The following is a 22,143-nucleotide window of genomic DNA, read 5'->3' as shown; positions in this document are numbered from 1 at the left end:
GGGGTCTGATCTCATCAAAGATAATCTGCCCTCCTGTCTTGCAGCCTGTGGAACCCCTGTGATGATCCATATGCTGCTGCTGTTCCTCCAGGAGGTTGTTTCCAGTGTCTGTAAGCAGCTCTGGGGTAGAGGCTTAACCTCTACTCACCTTTCATATGGCTGCCCCCACCACGGAGTGGAGTTTATAACCTGGTCTCTCTTGATGACTTTTGTCTGACCCCCTAATAAAGGCTAAATTTCATGCCTATCAGGATTATTGTTATCACTATATGCTGATTCAGTCTACTAGACCACTTCCTTTCTTATTTAGCATCAGTGCTCCATTTTTTTTTTCTGGGAATCAATAGCAAGACAAAATTACTGCTACAACTGAGCAAAATTCAGTACATACCAGCTATGATGGATAACTGTGGCCAGTTAGGTCCTGTGTGGCTACAGGTAAGATTCACTTTTGATTAATGTGTCTCTAGAATGAAATGAAATGTGAAGAAATATCCCTGGCAATGAGACTGGGTAGTGCAAAGGACAGTGATGCTAACAGATGTTATTGGTTATGTGATAACCTGAGGACAATTCAGATCTTAGCCACTTCTCAGCTGCACTCTGCAGTCATTGACACTTTTACATGTCACATGCATGGAAAATAGTGAGCGCTGGTGACCAAATAAAAGGTGATTTTGGTCTCAGTTCTGTGTCACACCAGGACTAAATTCTACATGATCAGACCGAATTCAGTTGAAAGGAACAGAGGCCAGTGAGAGTTAAAATTGGAGAGGAGCTCTAGTGAAGCCCTGTATATATCCCATAAATATACCACAGCCACAGCTCTACATGCTAGGTGCAGATGGTTAGCAGATAGCCAGAACTTCTTTCCTGATTTGTGCCTATACCTGTCTCACTCCTTCAAGTTTCTGCTTCTTTTTTGGGACCTCATATAGAATACCTAATCTACAGAGCTTCCTCTGGGGAGATACTACCACAGCTGCTATTAAAGTCTGGTTTCAGATATGGCCCTCCTGAGTCATAGGATCAGACAGTCACTGCAGTTTGTTTTTAACAGATATATATATATATATGTTATGTATTATAGTATATATATATATATTTCCCAGTTAGAGTGGACAGAATCTCAGAACACCTCAGCTTCAGCCCCAATCTGATTTTTGAATGTTTGTACTGGGCAGTCTGGTATCGTTTGTAAGATGGTAGCATTACCAGTTCTTTGATGCTTCGATGTCTAGATGTTGGATACACAGAGATCCCTTTGTCTCAAGCAGAAAGTCTTCTGTTTGTGTCTTATCAATATACCCAGGAAATTGATATTCTGAACTCAAATAACATAGACTTTTCATGATGACAGAAAATACATTGAAGCAATAAGATTTATTTACAGTTTTGTATAGTTCCTTACATCTGGACAAGAACAGAACAAGTCAAACCCTAAATCTTCAACCCAGTCTTTCTGAGTTGAGAAGGTAGGGGGTCACCACCAACTTAATACTGAAAGTATGTCTTCTGAATAATAAAGAAGAACCAAACTATCTCCAGAAACCTGTGTAACTATTCAAACTTGTAGGCAATTCAGGCACACTACTGCTTCTTTATTTTTCTCATAAAAAAAATCAACCATGTTCTTAAACTGCAATTCCTTGTGTCATCTTTCCCTCCAAGGTATTGTACCTTACATACTGAAAATAGTGAAATGTATTTTACCCACTTTAAAATTTCAAGAATATGATCATTAAAATCAGGCGTCTCTGAGCACTAATGTTTTGGTTAATTGAACCTTTCTGACATGTAGTCCCCCAGGTCTCATGTGCTAAAAGTTCAGTAAAATTCACCATGCAGTGAATACATTATTCCTTAAAAACACCAGGACAAAGACAAAGACACTACTGTTCTGAGCTTACTGTCATGTTTCATTTAATAATAATTTTCCCATTCATGCTTCTGTGAGCCAGGCTCCTTCAAAAATAATTTGTTTCAAACTCTGAGATACTCTTACCATATGTAAGGTAAATTTCTTGGTAGGGCGAATAACTTGCTCTGCAGTTCTTTAAAAGTTCTCTTGATTTCTAAGATAATGTAGGCATAAGAAGTTTAAATAGGCATAAGAAGTTTTTAATGTAGGCAAAGAAGTTTATAGGCACATAGAAGTCTACTTTCTATTCAGTTTTCCATAAAAATCAAACCCAGCATAGGACATTTGGAAAGAGAAATGTTTACCATCAATTTAACATCCAAACCCTTATTTAATTTAGAAGAAAAGAAGATAGTGAAGAAAACCATTTTCTGAATGGACATACAAGATTTAAGGTTGCCAAAGAACTTCCTTCTTGTTACGCATATGTTATGACAGCCTTAAAATGTATAATACTTTTTCCACCAAGAACTTTGACCACTCAGTAAACAAACAGAAAATATTTCAAGAGGATCTGTTCCATGTTTTGCTTTGAATTTAACCCTTTGGAGAATGTAAATGTCCCTGTAGACCTTCCTGTTACAGAGTGGCTATGGAAGGATACACCATAAATAATTTGTCCTGGTTTGGTGCTGCAAATTAACTCAAAATTAGTGTTATTTTATTATTATTAATTTTTTTTAAACTACCTTAACTATTACAAAGTGAATATTTCTAACAGACCTGAGAGGAGAAAAAGTATATTGTTCATTTTTTCACCAGTGGAAAAACAGAGAGATTTCAGTTTAAGGTAAATGCAAAAAATATATGTTATGTACCTGTGGACTTTAATGCAGATCTTCTGTTTCACAGTTCTGTGTCAGGTATGAGTCTGAAAATTTGGGAGCTCTGAATGGCAAATCAGAAAACCTCTTTGTAAAACTTCTCTGAGTTTCTTAATTTATATTTTTCCAAGATGAATTACTGTTATCAAATCCAGACAGTTTTCACGATTCATTTATCATTTTCAAGAATTTAAGATGTCATGTTTTTTCTCTACATCATCCTAATTTCTTTAAACCAGCAAACAACATCTGAGAAGTTCAGCATCCGCACTCTCTCACATGAGGTCTGTACCATTAATTCTTCTGGACAGTTGTATGAATAATTTGAAGTAACCTCCTGATAGGTCTTCTGAGAGAGCTCAGAAAGAAAGAGGAAGAAACTGCTGGCATTTCTCAGGGACACCTGGTTACTGAACTTTGACTTTGGCTGTAGTTTTTCATATTCCTACAGTACTTTGTTTTCTTCCCTCATGCATCCCCTAAATCCTTGAATTGCAAATAATGATGTTGAAGAGATGAGAAAACTAGTTTTTTTTTTTTCTCTCTCTCCTAAAGCAGGTATGTAAAAACATACAGGTTTAGAATTCAAAATTCATTTACCCTTTGGCAACCATTCTAGGGAGAAAAGGGGTCCCACCACTGTAACCAAGGACAGGGTTTGGCTCAAATTCCATATTCTAAAGAAAAAACGATCTTTTTACAATTACATTTTTGAGAAACAAGGAAACCTGCTGAGGTTTTCAATGGGATACATATTTCCCAGCTGAAATTCAACTCATTTTGGAGAATCACAGTGGACATCTTTATGGAAACAAGCACGTACCAAACACAGAAAATGATAGAAAATTTTGTAGGCAGGCAGGAGGGCCTGTCTAGAGTACTGAGCAATGCTAGTGCAAAATATGAGGATTATGTCCTGTCCTTTTGCAGTATTGCAGGCTCTCCAGATGAACTAAGATCAGTGGAGGAGTTGCCTCAGTTTTCTGAATCAGAACAAGAAACACAAGTAGCCACGAAAATAGGCAGATGGGAGAGATCCCTCTCTCCAAGCCTGCTTCTCCATCTACCTGTCAGGTGGGTGAGGACTGGGTGGGTAAAATGGGGCTGAATAAATATAATTGAAAATTCTCAAGCTCAACTGGTAGACTGCTTCTCCAGTTTTCTATGGTATGTAGAATTCCTACACTGCAGCAAACTGCAGTAAATGAAGAGAGACTCTGCAACACGCTCTGAAATTACAGATTTTGCAGGTCCTTGGACATTTCAATTTTGTCCACTGACATTTCGATTGTAAAAGCAGAACAAGCTTAAAAATGATGTGTGTGTATGTGTGTGTGTGTGTGTGTAGGAGGAAGAGAACAACTTTAATCAATAATTTTTAAAAGCTGGAAAAGAACAGAGCATTTTGAATGATAACAAGTGCACTTTGCTACTGCAGGGAGGAATGACATGAGCAGTGACTTTCCTTCTGAGGTCATGAGCAGGGCTAGTAAAGGGCATGCTCACTGGTCAGGAAACAGTAGCAAATTGACTGCCTGACACTGCTGGAGCCACTGCTCCTCTGCTCTGTGTGGGGCCTGCAGAAAGGACCTGGAAGCTGGCAGAGCATGAGTGAAGCCCTGCTTGCTGGCACAGTTCCTAAGGCTCATTTCTCCAAGCCCTGGAAGTCCCTTCCACTACCTTCCACCCTGGACACAGCTTCAGGATTTCTGGACTCCGAAGACTGTTTTGAGGGAGACCTTGGCTGGCCTTCTGCCTGCTCCCTCTCTGAAAGGAAGTGAAATATTATTACAATGCAAACGAAACTCCTGCAGGAAGGAAGTCAGCACAACGTGACTATGAAATGGAAGGACTACATCAAGATAACCGTACAAGTGAGTTTTTGTTACACTCCAATGAGTCTGCATCCTTGAGATGACACAGTGGCACATTACTGTCAGTGCAAAACTGCACTAATCTACCCTTGAAATAAGATATATACATTCATGGGCAGATTTAAGTCTGTCCCAGTGAGCCTGACAATACTGCCTCAACAATAACGCCACGTTCAAGTCACAGACTGAAGCAACTTTGAAAAACAAACAAACAACCTCCCCCCTCCCCCCAAAAAGAAAACAGATAAAAAACCCTAAAAAAAAAACACAGAACCCAGGCTCTTCAGGTTGGAGGCACCTATAGCATCCACTTCCCGTATCCATTCTCACAAAGCAACATCTGCCAGTTCTGCACTGCAGAAATGTGGTATGAGGAAATGGCTTATATTGAGATTAAAAAACAGGTTTTGATTCAGCACTTTCTGTTAGATCTCTGAGGAGGTCACCATCCCACCACTCTGCTTCAGCACTCCAGCAGTTTTTACCTATAAACCTCTAGGTGTACCAAACAAATTTCAAGAGCAAGTTCCTTGAAGAGGTTACCTGTTGTTATATGTGTGACACACTGTGCGGTACAGAAAACAACTAATTTTCATTGGGAACCTGACATGATGACAGATTACAAATAATACTGCTTTCATGAATAAGTTATTGTTAATCATTAAAAGATTAACACTGTGTCCTATGTGGAGAAATGTACTGTGGAGTATCCAGACTTTCTCACCGATTACCTGTAGAGGGAAAAGTTTTATGACTTTTGAGGTTTCATAAACATTAGAGATCTCCAAGCACAGGTTTTTCCCATAATTCAGGCATGTGGGGTGCTATTCAAAAAAGTGTGGTCTTATTTAAATCTGCTGTTTATTTTCATGTATAAGAGAACAACTTACCAGACACAAAACCTATACCTATAAAGATCAGCCTGATACAGGTTGATTGTGCTATTTCTGAACATGTATACAATATTTTGTATTTGTCAATTGATGTTGTTTCCCATATTCTTCTTACTATGCATAACATTTTAATAGGGACCAGGTTCTCATGCTTATCTCATATTTTTCTATAGGAAGAAAAAAAATCTTTTCAATATCTGTACTTTATTTTCAGAACTTGCAAAACTTAAATAAATCAAAAATAAGCTGCAAATTCTGAATTCAGATTACACTACTTTGCTTTCTTGTTCTAACTCTTTGTTGCAAGTCAGCAGCTTTGGTGCAGCTTTGTTAGGTAAAGAGTGTCAATGAAATCAACATTTTTGATTATTTTTGTGATACTGTTCATTTACATGTATTTTACAGCACTGAGCATTTTCAGACATGATCTTCAGATATACCATTGATGTTTTAAAACTTTGCTTTCTATAAAGTGTGCTCCAATATCAACGTTCTGTATAAAAGGTAGGCACTTCAGTGAGAATTAAAAAGAAAAAAAAAAACAACCAAACAAAAAAAACTTTCTGGGAAAATTTTCAGAGCAGTTCAAATTGCTTCCACAATTTTTTTTCAGACAATAGCATGAACCCTAAAAATACATAGAGCTTTTTCCCACCTATAGTTTCTATGACTCCACTGCACAATGCAAACTAGAGAGAAAACATTCCTCACAGTGATGTTTTTGCTCTTTTTTTTAATCTCAGAAGAGTCCTCTGGAACATGAATAGGTTAACACCATGTCAGCCCACATCAGAGCAACGCTGCATGATCAGGAACCTGCATATAGTTTCAGTCCTGTAAGCAGGGAAGATGTATAAGCACGCAGCTCTGTACAGTCTAAGAAACTCCTATAAACCACTGCTGGACACAGTGTATGTGTGTAATCTCAGATTCTGCTTGCTGTTTTGGGGTTTGGTACAAAATCATAAAATTGACCTGAAAGAGAGAGGGGGTGGTGGGGAACAAACACCAGTTCCATGAGGATTTAGTAACTCACAGTTCATAAGACCATGGGCCTCAACTCAGCAAACCCAGCTACACTTAGCATTGATTGGCTGTCCAAAGAGACTTTTTGTCTTCATCAGCTTCACTGTGAAGTGAATGAAGACTTCATTTAATGCCTTGTTGATCAGAGGTGGCCGTGTTTACAGGTAATAATGTGCCTAAGCGATCAGGCTTCACATGCAATTCTTTATTCATCTACAGGAAAAATAGATCCAACATCCCACAAAGGTAAACATGTTTGTAACTAAAGCATGTATAGAGGTCTCATACAGTTCTGTACATGCTAAAGATGAAAATACATCGATTTATTTCAAATATTATAACAAATTCAGTTAAAGACTGCAGTGCAGGTACATTACCTGCTCACTGGGAATCCAAATAGCATTTCCTCTTCTCTCAAATAGCATTGCCTCTTCTCAGAAATATACAAAAAATTAACAAATCACCCATTAAATTATTTTTTCTTCATTTTCCTTAGCCATCTGTGAGACCCAAGCAGAGTTTCAAGCACATCTTTCCCCATCTCTCCCTTTCTCCCCTGCATCTGCTGCACACACAGAACCAAATTTTGCCTGATAATCCTGTTGCAGAAACATTCAACATTAAAAGGAGAAAGAAAGATCAAATAATATAAGGTCAGATCATCAAGCAGGCAGCAGCTCTAGCAGGAATGAAAAGAAATTGTAAAAGATGCAATCACCTTACCATTCATTGTGGCTTCCTGCTGCCCTTAGTGCTTTTTGAAGTGGACAGCAGTTAAGTGACAGCTTTCCTGTCTTTTAAGTGCCTTTGGCTACAGGCACAGGCTTTTTCACAATTGCTGCACATTTAACCTAGTTCAGAAAACAACCTTTGTAGGAAATAAGCCTAACTGAAAAGCAGTTGAAGTTTCCAGATCCTTATGAGATCCTCTGTGGGCAACTGCAGGGCCGAGTCATGATGGGGAACAAAGATGCACAGCACTCCGGATCATCTTGGTATTGTAACCTACTAAGTGAGGGGTAGCAGACCCAACAATATACACGTCTTAGCAATGCCTCTGGCAGAGATGGTGAAAAAATGAAGTGGTCTTGCTTGCTAGCAAGGTTTGGGCACTATCTCATCGGTTTAATTAATCACTGGGGAAAACGTTACAACACTGCTCTGATTATAAAGTAATGGGTCCATCAGGCACAATTAGTGCCCAGCTGAAACACTGTAGTTTGCTCAAAAACTATTCAAGTAAACAATTGTGGGTCCTGGATGGGGCTCCTTTTCTAATTAATCCATAGAGAACTGAAGTATTTGCTTTTCCTCAACAAGGCATTTCCCAATATGTGATACAGCTTTGCTCACGCCTCAAGTCTTGCTGGTAATTAAAGGCAGATTTTCATATAAGGTTTCCATTCCCTCACCATAGCTGTGGGCACCTTCCTAGAAATGGTTGTCCCTGTGGCATGCCAAACTGCTGTGCTATTACATCATTCCCTAAATTAACACATGTGACATGATGTAATAGCATCAGGGAAAAAGAAGCTATTACAGTGACATGAATTTCAGAAATGTCTTTGCTGACAAAGAGAATTTATGTGAGGGGTTACCCAGCTACTCCATTCAACTTCTGCAATAAGCAAGTACCTAAAAAAGGTTCAGTGTCTATTGGAAATTCAGCATCACTAATTGATGCATAACTGCCTCTTATATAGTATCAATATTTAGACTGCTGATATCAACTTTTGAATTAAAAAAAAAAAAAAAAAGAAAAAGAAAAAGTACTAGTTCTTTTAATGATATTTAATTCATTTAACTCAGTAGTGGGGTGTAAGACATGCCAGAATATAGTCCCTATAGAATAAATAGTGTACCAACCATACAAAACACACAACCCAATCTACCTCACTGGGAGGAGTTTTTGTTGCTTTTACTAGAATACAGAAACGGTGCCCTCTGTTCTCTCTCTCTTTTTTTTTTTTTTTTTTTTTTTTTTCAGTTTTCACCTGTCAGTCTCAGCACTTACTCAAAAGCAGAAAAAATTTAATTCCCATTTTTTTTATACATGCAAACTGTTACACCAGAGGAGTGTCTGCTCAATTTTCCAGAGTAAGTTGGTTCTGAAAGATTCAAAATTACTCATTTCAAAAAAGTCACGGATCCTTTCAGCAAGAGCAAGCCATATATGGTGCTGCTGTCCTCATTCTCAAATCAACTGCATGTTTCTCTAATGGTTTGTTTTTGTACTGAAGGTAAACCCTTGGGGCAATTCAGAAGAGCTTGAAGACTACCATCAGCTGGTGGGAAGAACTTTATTCATGTCACATTAATTAATTGCTTCTTTTCCAGCTAACATTAAGTCCACTCACCCAACATATGTGTTGACTTCTACAAGAACCATTGCATGGAAACATTGTGCCCTTACACAACAGGTTTGAGGCCCTGGAGCTCGACAGACCAGTAGCTGAGGAAGAGGTAGCAAGTGCTCCCAGGAGGATGCCTAGGGTGAGGAGGTCGACTCTACGCCTCAGGAATGCCTCCACCAAGAAAGACAGGAGGGTTATTGTTGTTGGAGACTCTATTCTTAGGGGAACAGAGGGCCCTATTTGTCGGCCTGACCCTACCCGTAGGGAAGTCTGCTGCCTCCCTGGGGCCAAGGTTAGGGACGTTGCCAGGAAGCTTCCCAACCTGGTACGCCCCTCTGACTATTATCCTCTTTTGATAGTCCAAGCGGGCAGTGACAACATTGAAGAGAGAAGCCTGAAGGCTATCAAAAGAGACTTTAGGGGGCTGGGTCGGTTAGTGGATGGAGCGGGAGTGCAGGTGGTGTTTTCATCCATCCCTACGGTGGCAGGGAGGAGTACAGAGAGGACACGGAAAGCCCACCTGTTAAACACGTGGCTCCGGGGCTGGTGCCAACGCAGAAATCTTGGGCTTTTCGATCATGGGGCACTTTACTCAGCACCTGGCCTGATGGCCACAGATGGGTCCCTATCTTTTAGGGGAAAAAGGATCCTGGGCCAGGAGCTGGCAGGGCTCATTGAGAGGGCTTTAAACTAGGTAGGAAGGGGGATGGGGCTGAAGCTAGGATTGTTGGGGCTGTGCCAGGGGGAACAATGGCAAGGCCGGAGGATAAGGCAATGGCCCAGCTGAAGTGCATCTACACCAATGCACGCAGCATGGGTAACAAACAGGAGGAGCTGGAAGCCATCGTGCAGCAGGCAGGCTACGACTTGGTTGCCATCACGGAGACGTGGTGGGACCAGTCTCATGACTGGAGTACTGCAGTGCCTGGCTATAAGCTCTTTAGAAGGGACAGGCAGCACAGAAGGGGTGGTGGTGTGGCTCTCTATATTAGAGAGTCTTTCGAGGTTGTAGAACTCGAGGCTGGGAATGACAAGGTCGAGTCCCTTTGGGTTAGGATCGGCAGGGACAACAAGGCTAGTGTCCTGGTTGGGGTCTGCTATAGACCGCCGAACCAGGATGAGGAGACGGATGAGGAATTCTACAGGCAGCTGACAGAAGTTGCAAAATCGTCAGCTCTTGTACTTGTGGGGGACTTCAACTTCCCTGACATATCCTGGAAGCACAACACAGCCCTGAGAAAGCAGTCTAGGAGGTTTCTGGAAGATAGCTTCCTGATGCAGCTGGTTAGTGAACCTACCAGGGGTGGTGCCCCGCTAGACCTTCTCTTCACAAACAGAGAAGGACTGGTGGAGGATGTGATTGTCGGGAGCTGTCTTGGGCAGAGTGACCACGAAATGGTGGAGTTCACTATTCTTGGCGAGGCCAGGAACGGGACCAGTAAAACCGCTGTATTGGACTTTCGGAGGGCTGACTTTGAGCTGTTCAGGACACTAGTTGGTGGAGTCCCTTGGGAGGCAGTTCTGAAGGGCAGAGGGGTCCAGGAAGGCTAGGCACTCTTCAAGAGAGAAATCTTAATGGCACAGGAACGGTCTGTCCCCATGTGCCCAAAGACGAGCTGGCGGGGAAGAAGACCAGCCTGGCTCAACAGAGAGTTGTGGCTTGATCTTAGGAGAAAAAAGAGGGTTTATAATCTTTGGAAAAGTGGGCAGGCCACTAGGGAGGACTTTAAGGATGTAGCGAGGCTGTGCAGGGACAAAATTAGGAAGGCCAAAGCTCATCTGGAGCTCAATCTGGCTACTGCCGTTAAAGATAACAAAAAACGTTTCTATAAATACATCAACACAAAAAGGAGGACTAAGGAGAATCTCCATCCTTTAGTGGATGCGGGGGGAAACTTAGTTACAAGAGATGAGGAAAAGGCGGAGGTGCTTAATGCCTTCTTTGCCTCAGTCTTTAGCAGCAATACCGGTTGTTCTCTGGATACCCAGTACCCTGAGCTGGTGGAAGGGGATGGGGAGCAGGATGCGGCCCTCACTATCCATGAAGAACTGGTTGGTGACCTGCTACGGCACATGGATGTGCACAAGTCGATGGGGCCGGATGGGATCCACCCAAGGGTACTGAGAGAACTGGCAGAGGAGCTAGCCAAGCCACTGTCCATCATTTATCAGCAGTCCTGGCTATCGGGGGAGGTCCCAGTTGACTGGCGGCTAGCAAATGTGATGTCCATCTACAAGAAGGGCCGGAGGGCAGACCTGGGAAACTACAGGCCTGTCAGTTTGACCTCAGTGCCAGGGAAGCTCATGGAGCAGATCCTCCTGAGAGTCATCACGCAGCACTTGCAGGGCAAGCAGGTGATCAGGCCCAGTCAGCATGGGTTTATGAAAGGCAGGTCCTGCTTGATGAACCTGATCTCCTTCTATGACCAAGTGACGCGCTGGGTGGATGAGGGAAAGGCTGTGGATGTGGTCTACCTTGACTTCAGCAAGGCTTTTGACACCGTCTCCCACAGCATTCTCCTCAAGAAACTGGCTGCTCTTGGCTTGGACTGACGCACGCTTTGTTGGGTTAGAAACTGGCGGGATAGCCGGGCCCAAAGAGTCGTGGTGAATGGAGTCAAGTCCAGTTGGAGGCCAGTCACTAGTGGCGTCCCCCAGGGCTCGGTGCTGGGGCTGGTCCTCTTTAATATCTTCATCGATGATCTGGACGAGGGCATTGAGTGCACCCTCAGTAAGTTCGCAGATGACACCAAGTTAGGTGCGTGTGTCGATCTGCTTGAGGGTAGGAAAGCTCTGCAGGAGGATCTGCATAGGCTGGACTGATGGGCTGAGGTCAACTGCATGAAGTTCAACAAAGCCAAGTGCCAGGTCCTGCACCTGGGGCGCAATAACCCCAAGCAGAGCTAGAGGCTGGGAGAGGAATGGTTGGAGAGCTGCCAGGCAGAGAAGGTCCTGGGAGTGATGGTGGATAGTCGGCTGAATATGAGCCAGCAGTGTGCTCAGGTGGCCAAGAAGGCTGACAGCATCCTGGCTTGTATAAGAAACAGTGTGACCAGCAGGGCTAGGGAGGTGATCGTCCCCCTGTACTCGGCTCTGGTGAGGCCGCACCTCGAGTACTGTGTTCAGTTTTGGGCCCCTCACTACAAGAAGGACATCGAGGTACTTGAGCAGGTCCAGAGAAGGGCGACGAAGCTGGTGAGGGGCCTGGAGAACAAGTCCTACGAGGAGCGGCTGAGGGAGCTGGGCTTGTTCAGCCTGGAGAAAAGGAGGCTCGGGGGCGACCTTATCGCTCTCTATAGGTACCTCAAGGGAGGCTGTAGCGAGGTGGGGGTTGGCCTGTTCTCCCACGTGCCTGGTGACAGGACGAGGGGGAATAGGCTTAAGTTGAGCCAGGGGAGTTTTAGGTTAGATGTTAGGAAGAACTTCTTTACTGAAAGGATTGTGAGGCATTGGAACAGGCTGCCCAGGGAAGTGGTGGAGTCACCATCCCTGGAAGACTTCAAAAGACGTTTAGATGTAGAGCTTAGGGATATGGTTTAGTGGGGACTGCTAGCGTTAGGTCAGAGGTTGGACTCGATGATCTTGAGGTCTCTTCCAACCTAGAAATTCTGTGATTCTGTGATTCTGTGAAATTAAATTTTCTGAGCAACATGGCCATTCACTGCCTAGTGGCGATGGGAGTCTCCACCACAACTATCTTAACAGGATGTGTTCAGCTGCATCAGGAGATGCTCCCCAAACCTCTGCTCTGTAAAGTTATAACCCAGCTAGACGTGGTCCTACAAAACCACCCCAGCACCAATATTTTCCAGTGCTATTGATCAACACCATCATAGATTGTCTCAGTTACATAAAAAAGACTGTCACACACAACCACTTCAGAAGGAAGAGCTTCTGTTGACTACTTACAAATGTATAATTTGTTTACTTCTGCAGTAGGAATGCTCTAGGGGAAGTCTTTGGTTCATTCTATCCATGATATTATCCCAACAAGTTTAAACATACAATTAAGAGCAGACACATCAGGAGATTCCTTGAGGAAAATCTTGAGACCAGCCTAAAATTCCTACCTGCACGGCCCCTCTAACAATCAGTCAAAGACTTCTTTGTTTTTGTTCAGTCAGTTTTCTAGTTCCTAACCAGGCCCATTTTCTCCCACAAAATCCTCATTTTATCTCTGTCAAAAGCTGGCTGGGCTACCTCTAAGTTAATAACTCAGCTGCACTGGGTGTGCTCACAGGCACTATCCTGAAAACAGCTGCACCATGGTTATAACTAATTAAAAACTTGATTTTCGTATTTCTAACTAAGGCTCTACAGCTCTTGCCACAATTTTAAGGTAAATCAGAGCAAATTAAGGCACTGTTTCATTTGTCATGTTTCTAAACACTTTTGCTAACATTATATTTTTCTTTTCCTTTGTTATTGTTGTTGCTTGATTTTACACCTCTGCTAAAATCTTTCCTAGATTTTCCATTATTAGAAGTGTCCTAAGGATAACCTAGAAAGTACTGGCTATCTCATTTGCTAAGGAATAAAGAAATTCCAGACAGTGCTTGATTTCCTCCGAGGTAATAGACACCTCAACAAGTCAAGATTTCCTTAAGCCACTGCAGAGTCTTCCTTCACCCTTATAAAAACATAATTATGACTTGGTAAAGCTGAAAATATAGAGACATCTCTCTCTCCTTTGGCCACACAGTCTTTCTGGAAAGCATCAAGACACTGAAATGAGGACAGGAAACTTGGTTTTAACTTGCTGACTGTCACATCAATGGCAAACCCCCAAAATGTATATTTCTAGCTTGTCAAGGCAGGACCCTATTGACAGGATGCTCCAACATTTCAAATACTCCTGCCTTATAGACATACTGCTTCTAGTTTCTGAAGCTACAATAGTGCTGTGCCTCGATGTGCTTCTTTATGCCTCAGAAACCATCATTTGGGATATAGTACCAACTAATTTCTAACTCAATAGAGATGCAAACTGTAGTAGCACTTTTTTTCCCCCACTATGATGGTGCACTAACATTCAGTTGAACAGGTGTTTCATACTGCTAGAATTTCTCAAGCTGCAGCAACGTTAATAACTACATCAGCACTATGAACTTATTGGCTACTGAACTACTTAGTGGTCCTACTGGACTACTTAAATTGTTTGGCTGTGTCAGTGAAGTATAGTATAATTTCCGGCTGCTCTTCTGTAGTGTGTCAGATTGCTATGTACAGTGTAGCTTTCAACAATGATCAGATGTGGAAACTGATCTGAATTTTTTCTGATTGATTATAATCAATGGCAAATTATAGCATACAGCATCTTAAATACCCATTGGCATACATATTCAGTTATTTAATTTCACAAGTTCCTCCTTAATCAAAGTGCGAACTGCGGATGTCGGGCTAAAAGAGACAAAACTGGAATTATTGTAGCTATTTTATAAGCTACACGATTTAAGCTAGTGTGTTCAGTCCAGCTTCTGCTGAATCCTGCTGGGCAATTTCAGAAGAAAGAACTGTAACTTGAGAGATAGAGCTAAGCCCTGGTGGCTCAAGGGTCCATCATTCAAGAAGCAGGCTGCTTGTTCTCTGGTAAGAGGACTTTTGGTATAAGGGTTGTTAATCCAGCATGCTGCACCAAATGCAGACAAGAAGAATCTCTTGAATGAAAAAAAATTCCTCTTTGTGCACCCTTATGTTTCTCAATAAATTTTGTGTATGTGTGTGTCTGGAATCCCATGTAAACAGCATTGCCTATATAGCACTGTGATGTCTTATAAGGCCAACCAGGGAATGTTTCTATAGCATCTCACCCTCCCTCCCCTGAAGCTCTCTCATGCATCATATTCTCCTGAGTTTTAAGCAGGAAATTAGGTTGGAAGAGCAGTAAGCCTGAGATATAATCAGCTGAGTACCATAAACATCCCCATACTGTGTTATCTGTGTATGAAAATAAAAATAACTCCTGCTTAGCATCCCCCCTGCTTTTACGTGGATCCTAATGACATCTGAGAGACAAACCCCCTCTGTTTTTTATTGGCAAGATTTCTTACCCCCTGCAGCTGAATCTGTCTTCCCTAGAGCCATCAGAAGCGGTCGTGAAAATCTCCCATCTCCAGACCTGATTTTGGAGACCCATTCTTGCAATCCCTTACATCCTCGAGATGCATGTCCTCAGTGTCAGTCAGAATGCTATTGATACATCCTGAGCGTTAATGTGTTATTCATATTTCTCTGAGTTCATCACTGTCTCAGCTTGTTATTCTCGCTGTTCCCCGGAATAATAGAGCTTAGTGAGGCAATTTATGCTCAGCTTCTGCAGCGTGTACAAGTAACATATTCTATTCAAAAATATTACAGAAAAAAATAGCAACTACATCTAATCACCTTCTTTCCTCCAGAGATTTAAAGCACAATAGCATTCTAACTGCACTCGCTTAACTGTTTTTTAAATAATAGTTTTGAGTGTAGCAGGGCTCAGATGCTCCCTTTGAAGGAGCACTTTCTCCTCCTCACTTTGGCTTTAACTCCTAATGAAGACTCACTTGTGATCATGTCTCACTGGTGTAAATAAAGAATACTGCCTCTACAATCAGCGCAGTCACAAGGTAGTAAAGAAGATGAGAGTCAACTCCTTAGCATTGGGTACCATGCAAAACCACCTTGCCAATGCTGTGGTAATCCCTGCTGGTGCTCTGATAAGGCTGCGCACTACACTCACTTTTCACAGTTAAGGGGGTTGCCTATACCAACATAATCTACATCACATATTTAACCACATGTTGAGAGTTGATTTAAAATATTAAAGGATTATAATGAAGTCTTTTCTAGGGCAGGCTGCCCAGCACAATACAAAGCAAACTCCCCTCTTTTGTCAGATTACAGTACATTTGAGGAACCAAGGTTTTTTCTCCTTCTGTATTGTCTATTCTGTGCAGAGCATGGACCTGCTCTCATTCTCTCACGTATGCATGAGATCAAGTATCATGAGGCATGAGCAGAATAACAAATCAGATATTTTAAGTTCCTAGGTCTCCCTCTTTTGCTATGTAGCATCTCAAGTACCAAAATTGCGCATCAAAATATATTATTTATAGAAATTTTAGTCTTAGACTTCATACAGCAGGGAATGAAGAAACATCTAAAACAATATAATTGAAAGACATCTGCCTGCATTACATAGATCCTCCAGATTCTTCTAGCCATTCCCCTGAAAATACATGTATAATATTAATTCTTCTTATTTTAGTCTGAGAATTTATAGACCAAAATGTGTTGCATTCACAAGAAAAAAATAATATTTAAAGAGACATTCACATTCAAATAGTTCAAGAACATAAAACCACACCACGTGTTTTTTTTTCTTATAAGTAATGCAATCTCTTCTCCCTTTATACTACTTTAGTGTAAAAAAATACAATGGATTTATGTGTTAATTTTGCTCCCTTTTTCTTAGGTTGCACATGGAACAGCATCAGAGAGAAATGGCCTACAGCGTTTAGGCCCTTCATCAAATTGGCAGCTGCTGTTCCTTGACACCATTCATATTCCAAGTAAGCATTGTGGTTTGGCATCTCTCTGTCATCTTCCAAATCATTAAACTCTCTGATGAGAAACAGCAGGTCAGCTTTTTATGGTGTTGGTTAACAGTTGTGCATCTTTGCTACAGCTACATTGTTTAAATTGTCAAATAGGAAGCATGCTTGTTATAAAATGACATGGCTGATACTGTGGCTTATATCTTATATCTTATGGCCTCATATCTTATAGCTCTATGAATTACTTGTGATCTATGTGTGATCATCACTGAGAAACCTTCTAGCATCCTCCAGACATGTAATAATCACTGTGGAGTCATCTGCTTTACATCAACAGGCCATTTGTACTTTAAACAACTTTTCAGATCAAACCAAGTGATTTTGCTATATAGAATGCTTGATCAAAATTCTAATAAAATGAGCCTGACTTGAACGATATACTCAGGACTCCTCATCCTCTTTCTGCACCTTGTGAGACCAAAGAAGATTTTTCAGGTTTGCACTTGCAAGCCAGATGCACTATGTCAGAAACAATAGCATACGTGAACCTTAACCTGCACTTAAAATATGTCCATGAGAAAAGGAATTAAAGCTACAGAGGTGATGTGCTAACACTTGAAAGTAAACCAGAGGAGTAAATCAGTTTTGATTTCTTGCAGTCTAGCTATCAGAAATGCTTACCCTGGGATTTCTGAAGACATGATTATCCTTGCCTGTTAGCTAGCTTCATGCTGGTGTAACAGAAACAGTATGCTTGTGGTGAACACTGCACGAGTCCTGACATCTTATTTGGTGACGAAATCCTAATGAAAGGTGCGATATGGAACCAAGACAGCAGATTCTGTTACATTTAGATCTACTTTGTTCCCACAGTTACCCCTTGTTTTCAAGGGCTGATGTTCATCTCTACACATACTTCCAGTACAAGCATCTGCATGCAAGGTACAAGGCCATGCTTACACCACACACACCAGAGAATTTCTGAGAATCATGCTTCAGGTCCACCAGATTATTTCTAACTCATGTACTCAGGAATTTTTTTCATATGAAATTTTCATATGGAATTTTTTCTCATATGTCACCTAGAAAGATATCTGGGATTCTTTTGAAGGCTTTAGAATTGATAATACAACTACCACAGTGCTGTTACTGTTGTTGTGATGGTCCAATGGTCTACATTTCCCAAAGTTACCTTGAGAAAAAAACAAACAAACAAGAAATGCCTACAGTATGTCAATACTAAGCGTGAAAAGAAGGTAAGCTTGTAAAATTTAACAAATGGGCAGAAATGTAAATGCAGATTTTCATGAAAAGCAGACTGTGAACATAAAAAAAAAAAAATAAAAAAAAATCCACAGATAGAATTTAGCAGTTCACTGCTTCTAAGATTTACTCATCAGTTTGAAGATTGTGGATCTAATCTCCTTGTATTCTTATGTCAGTACATGCAGGGTTTCATGGAAATGAAACAAATTTGCTGCTGTGGACAGGGGAAAATTGAGCAGAGAGGCCTTCTTACAGAAGGGTATCTCTAGATCTTGAAGAGTCTTTAAAAAAAAAAAAAAGTGAAATTTCTTGTTGAAATGATTTTCCCATTTTTTGATGAAGTGCAGACAGAACCATGTGATGAGGAAAGGAAGGAAAGTCAGTTTCAACAAAAAATGGAAGATCTTATTGCAATGCTACATATGCTTTCTGCTGTCCTCAGTTTTATATTTGTATTGTCAGTAACACAATTTCTCCTTTCACATAATTTTACTCCAGTTACTTCCCACTATCACTTTGGTTCCTTACAAAGATTATAAAAAAAAGAAAAAGTCACAAATAACAAGCTCTGATAATGTAATTGAAAAAGAAAACAGATTTAAAGTAAAGCAAAAGGGAAATAATAGTGTGTATTACTGTGTTTCACTTAACATTTGCACTGAAATAAATCTGGATTTACCAGATGGTGGAGAATTATGTACAGCTCCTGTACCAAGACTGAAACACATGGCTCTTAGGCCTGGAGTCTCTAAGCAAGCTGAACTCTTTCATTTTGGACAACCTGGTTGGCCAGGCATCCACGAAGTGCAGGCGCAAGAGATGCAGACCAGTACAGCACCTACAATGGGGGTCAGTCTTGACTTGCAGCCACTGCTGGAGGCCTCACTACTTGGTTCTCTGCTGCACAAGTCCCACCAGTCTCCCTCCAAAAGCTTTTGCCTGTGCAGCTGAGAAGCACAGTTACCCCAAACTAGATCATGGTGACTTTTTATCTGGAAAGGGACACCATTAAATTAACAAATTTTACCTCAAAACATGAAACGTTACCTATGATGCTTTTGACATTGGCCTGAGAGAGAGGAAAAAAAAACACAACAAAATAAAAACAAACACAAAGAAAACATAATGCAACCAAGCACACAGTACAGTTATTTCCATTATGAAATCAATTTTCCCTAATAGGCTACCATTTTCACAGCAGAATGCAAGATTTCAAGATGATGTACCATGCTTTGCTGTTTTCTGATTAACAAAAATGTTTTGTCTTTGTTTTTATTCTGGTAAAAAACATTTTTGTTATTGTTTTATGCCAGCCATTGTGTTTGTCTATGAAATTTATGATTTAAAAGCAGATAAAAGCTGCATTACTATAATCATAGATGCCTAAAAAATTCAATCAGAAGATAATTATAATAACAAAAGCTCTTTCAGATTCAATGAATTACAACTGGTAAGGTAATCATTGTTTCTGGAAAAATAAGGTTTTTTTGTTGTTGTTTTTGTTTTTTTTTTGTTTGTTTGTTTTTTGTTTGTTTGTTTTTGTCCTCCTTTCAGACAAGTAATATAGTTTAGAAAGGTTGTACTATCTATATTTATTCAAGTTGCAGGATGAGAATGAATTGAGTTTAACATAATTGACAGGCATCCTAAGGAAAGGAAAAAGAAATGAGATTTGTTCTTGGTCAATCTGAATTGTTTAGGTTTAATGGGATTGTGAACACATTTGATCTGTGCTCTCTTCTTATGCAGCTAGTTATTTCTGGTAGACATCTTAGCTTATATTTCAGTCCTCCTTCAGTAAAGAACAGAATTTTATTTTGGCTACAGTGTGACAAAGAATTAAATTTTTCATTTCATTTTGGCAAAATTTGAGTGAAACAAGGGTACTGTGAAATCCTGTCAGTATCCAAACTTGCTGGCTAAAACTCTATGTGGGTCTTGCAATGCGATGGGTTACTGTGACCTAGAGACACACAGATGTCTCTTGGGATGTGTCTCTTCTCTCTGTGAAAGAGAAGATATTTGGAGCAGAAGCTTATACATGTAGGACATGGCCATGGACAGGCACAACTAAGAGTGAATCATCACTGTGATGATCTTAGAAGTTTCCTTACAGACATAAAAAGAAACTTGCTCTCTATTACGTGATTCAACTTTGCCTGCTGTGGAATATCACATTGGATCAATGTGTCTCTCAGCACTCTGGCATGCTATTGTGTTTAACTTATAGATTGCATAAAGAAACATCCATAAAATTGAAGCAGTTGTTTTACTTCATGTTCTCTTAATCTTCAGTGAATCTCAGTGTGTTCTCCTAAGTGTCTCACAGTAAGTAGATACTGAAATATTTTACAAAACATTGCTATTTTTGGCAGCCTACACATATTACAGAGATGAACCAGAATCATGCCATCCAAACATAAAACATGCAATTACTTGAGCTGCAGAATTAACAAAGTCCTGCATACAACAGCATTTATTTTATTTTATTTTTTTATTTTCTTTTATTTTTTCTGTGGTTTAGCTCCTATCCACATTCTTCAATAACCACAATAGTGTACTTTGCAGTCACTCTTTCTGAGGATTTTATTAGTATCCTTCTTTCCTTGTAGGCTTGTTTGCACAAAATTAATAGGAAAATACTAGCTTTTGTGATTCCTCCTTATGCTGAATTTGGCTAAAACTGAGAAGAATGTTCAAATTTAGTAGATCAACCCATGAACAGGAAGCATAGCCACTATAGCCTCCTTTATTTTGGAAACCAGGCTTTCAAGCAGCGTACAAAGGACAGCAAATGTCTTTGGCAGATGAGGATGCTCAAAAAAACAGCCATTAAGTATTGGTCAGAGGAGAAGATAGCTACAAGCATGTCAGCATTGCCTCCTCTATCAAGCTGTCATGGGAATTATGGAGGAATCTGAAAAAGTATGAGATAGCTGTTCAAAGGAAGATTCTAATTTGAATCAAGAGGCAAACAAAACAAACTGGTAATAGTGATGACTTCAAATCATTTATCATCAGTGATAAGCCAGCTTTAGATATCGGCTTACAGACCCCAAATTTGGGCTATTTTGTAGAGTTTTTCCACTCACATTGCTTATAATCTGATAAAGAAGCCCTGCTGCTACAAGTTTACTTGCTGATGTCTTTAAATTGATGGTGGCTACTGTTCTTAGGCTAATCAATCAAATTTTCATGAAGTCTAATTAAGGAGGACACATTTGGATAATTTCAGTGAAATATAAAAAAAATAGGCATTTTTTTAAAACACATTCTTTGTTTTCAGCCATCACACACCTGCAGCAGGTACTTAAAGCTCCTTCTTTTTCTTTTGCAAAACAAGCACAAGTATCTTAAAACACTGACAGCATTTTCTACATTGTTCAACCTCTAAGCTTAATATACAAGATACTTTGATGAAAAGCTTCTGAAAAAAAAATTCAGCATTTATAGCTCCTAGCAGTCTCCTGCAGTGGATTCAAAGCCTTATAACTGGGAGGAGAGACAGAGAGAATCAGGATTTAGTAAGAGTAAGACTAAGGATGAGAAGAGGAATAAAAACAACAGCTACAAAAACAGTAAGAATAAGCATAAGAACAACAAAGAAGGCTTTTTTTTTTTTTTTTTTTTTTTTCCCACCATTTCTCACATTCTGTAGCTGCGAATGAATCAGAAAGTCCATGTTTCTGCTCAAGGTATTGGGAAGTCTTTGATCAAGGCAATGAAATTATGGAACCGAAGAACTGCTCATAAGTTATAAACATTATTTTATCTAGCTACTATGTAAATAGTAGCAGACTATTACCAAGGAAAGCTAAACTGTGCTCTTTTATGTAAGGTAATGGGTATCTAGACATTTTTCTCTGTAGGGAAAGTGTATGGCAATAGATGATTTTGTTCTAATCTCAGTGCTTTCTCTTCATTCCAGCATGCAATTTTTCCTTGCTACTTTAATGTTTTCAAATCTTCCTACTGCCACGAATAGACCAGATGGACTCCAGACACATTACAGAGACGATAAAGACTGCTATGCTGCCCCTTTCACAGTCTGCAGTTGTTTTATCATTCTTTACACTAGCAAAAGGATCAGTCCCTCAATATGACAACCACTGTGTTTTAAAGAAAAGCTTCAAAAAAAAAAAAAATCACAACTTCAAAACATATGAACTGCTTAGTGTTAACTGAGAGGAGGAGGGAGAACTCATTTCAGAAGTTGTTTGCTAAAAGGCATGAACTCAGAAACAGTCAGCCCTGATAACTCACTTATGTTTTCCACTGAATAAAATATTTTGACATTTTCCTGGTCTAAATGAGAGCTGCCGAGAGCTGTTCACAGGCAATTCAAACTCTAGTGAGCAAGTCACTGTAGGCTGGCATGAATTCATACCAGCAACTTCCCCTGTCAATTACCCTGTCAGGCCATCCTCCAGTTCACTGCGGGTGTAGAGAT

General features: G+C 40.4%; 1 protein-coding gene across 7 annotated transcripts in view; it reads right to left on the bottom strand.

Moving 5' to 3' along the window:
* Positions 1–22,143, bottom strand: part of LINGO2 (leucine rich repeat and Ig domain containing 2) — a 575,497-nt gene that overhangs the window by 59,744 nt on the left and 493,610 nt on the right. Inside the window, exon 1 of one of the 7 annotated variants that reach the window (XM_084505346.1) lies at positions 7,262–7,329. The exons of the other annotated variants lie outside the window; for them this stretch is intronic. Coding sequence (XP_084361472.1) covers positions 7,262–7,264 — 3 coding nt within the window. The 5' untranslated portion in view covers positions 7,265–7,329. Of the gene's footprint in view, positions 1–7,261; positions 7,330–22,143 lie in introns of those variants that run through there. 7 annotated transcript variants of the gene reach the window in all.

The sequence above is a fragment of the Aythya ferina genome, assembly GCF_964211825.1.
Source record: "Aythya ferina genome assembly, chromosome: Z".
Classification (NCBI taxonomy): domain Eukaryota; kingdom Metazoa; phylum Chordata; class Aves; order Anseriformes; family Anatidae; genus Aythya; species Aythya ferina.
Note: the sequence above shows the minus strand (reverse complement) of the source record. Positions and strands in the feature narration are given on the sequence as shown.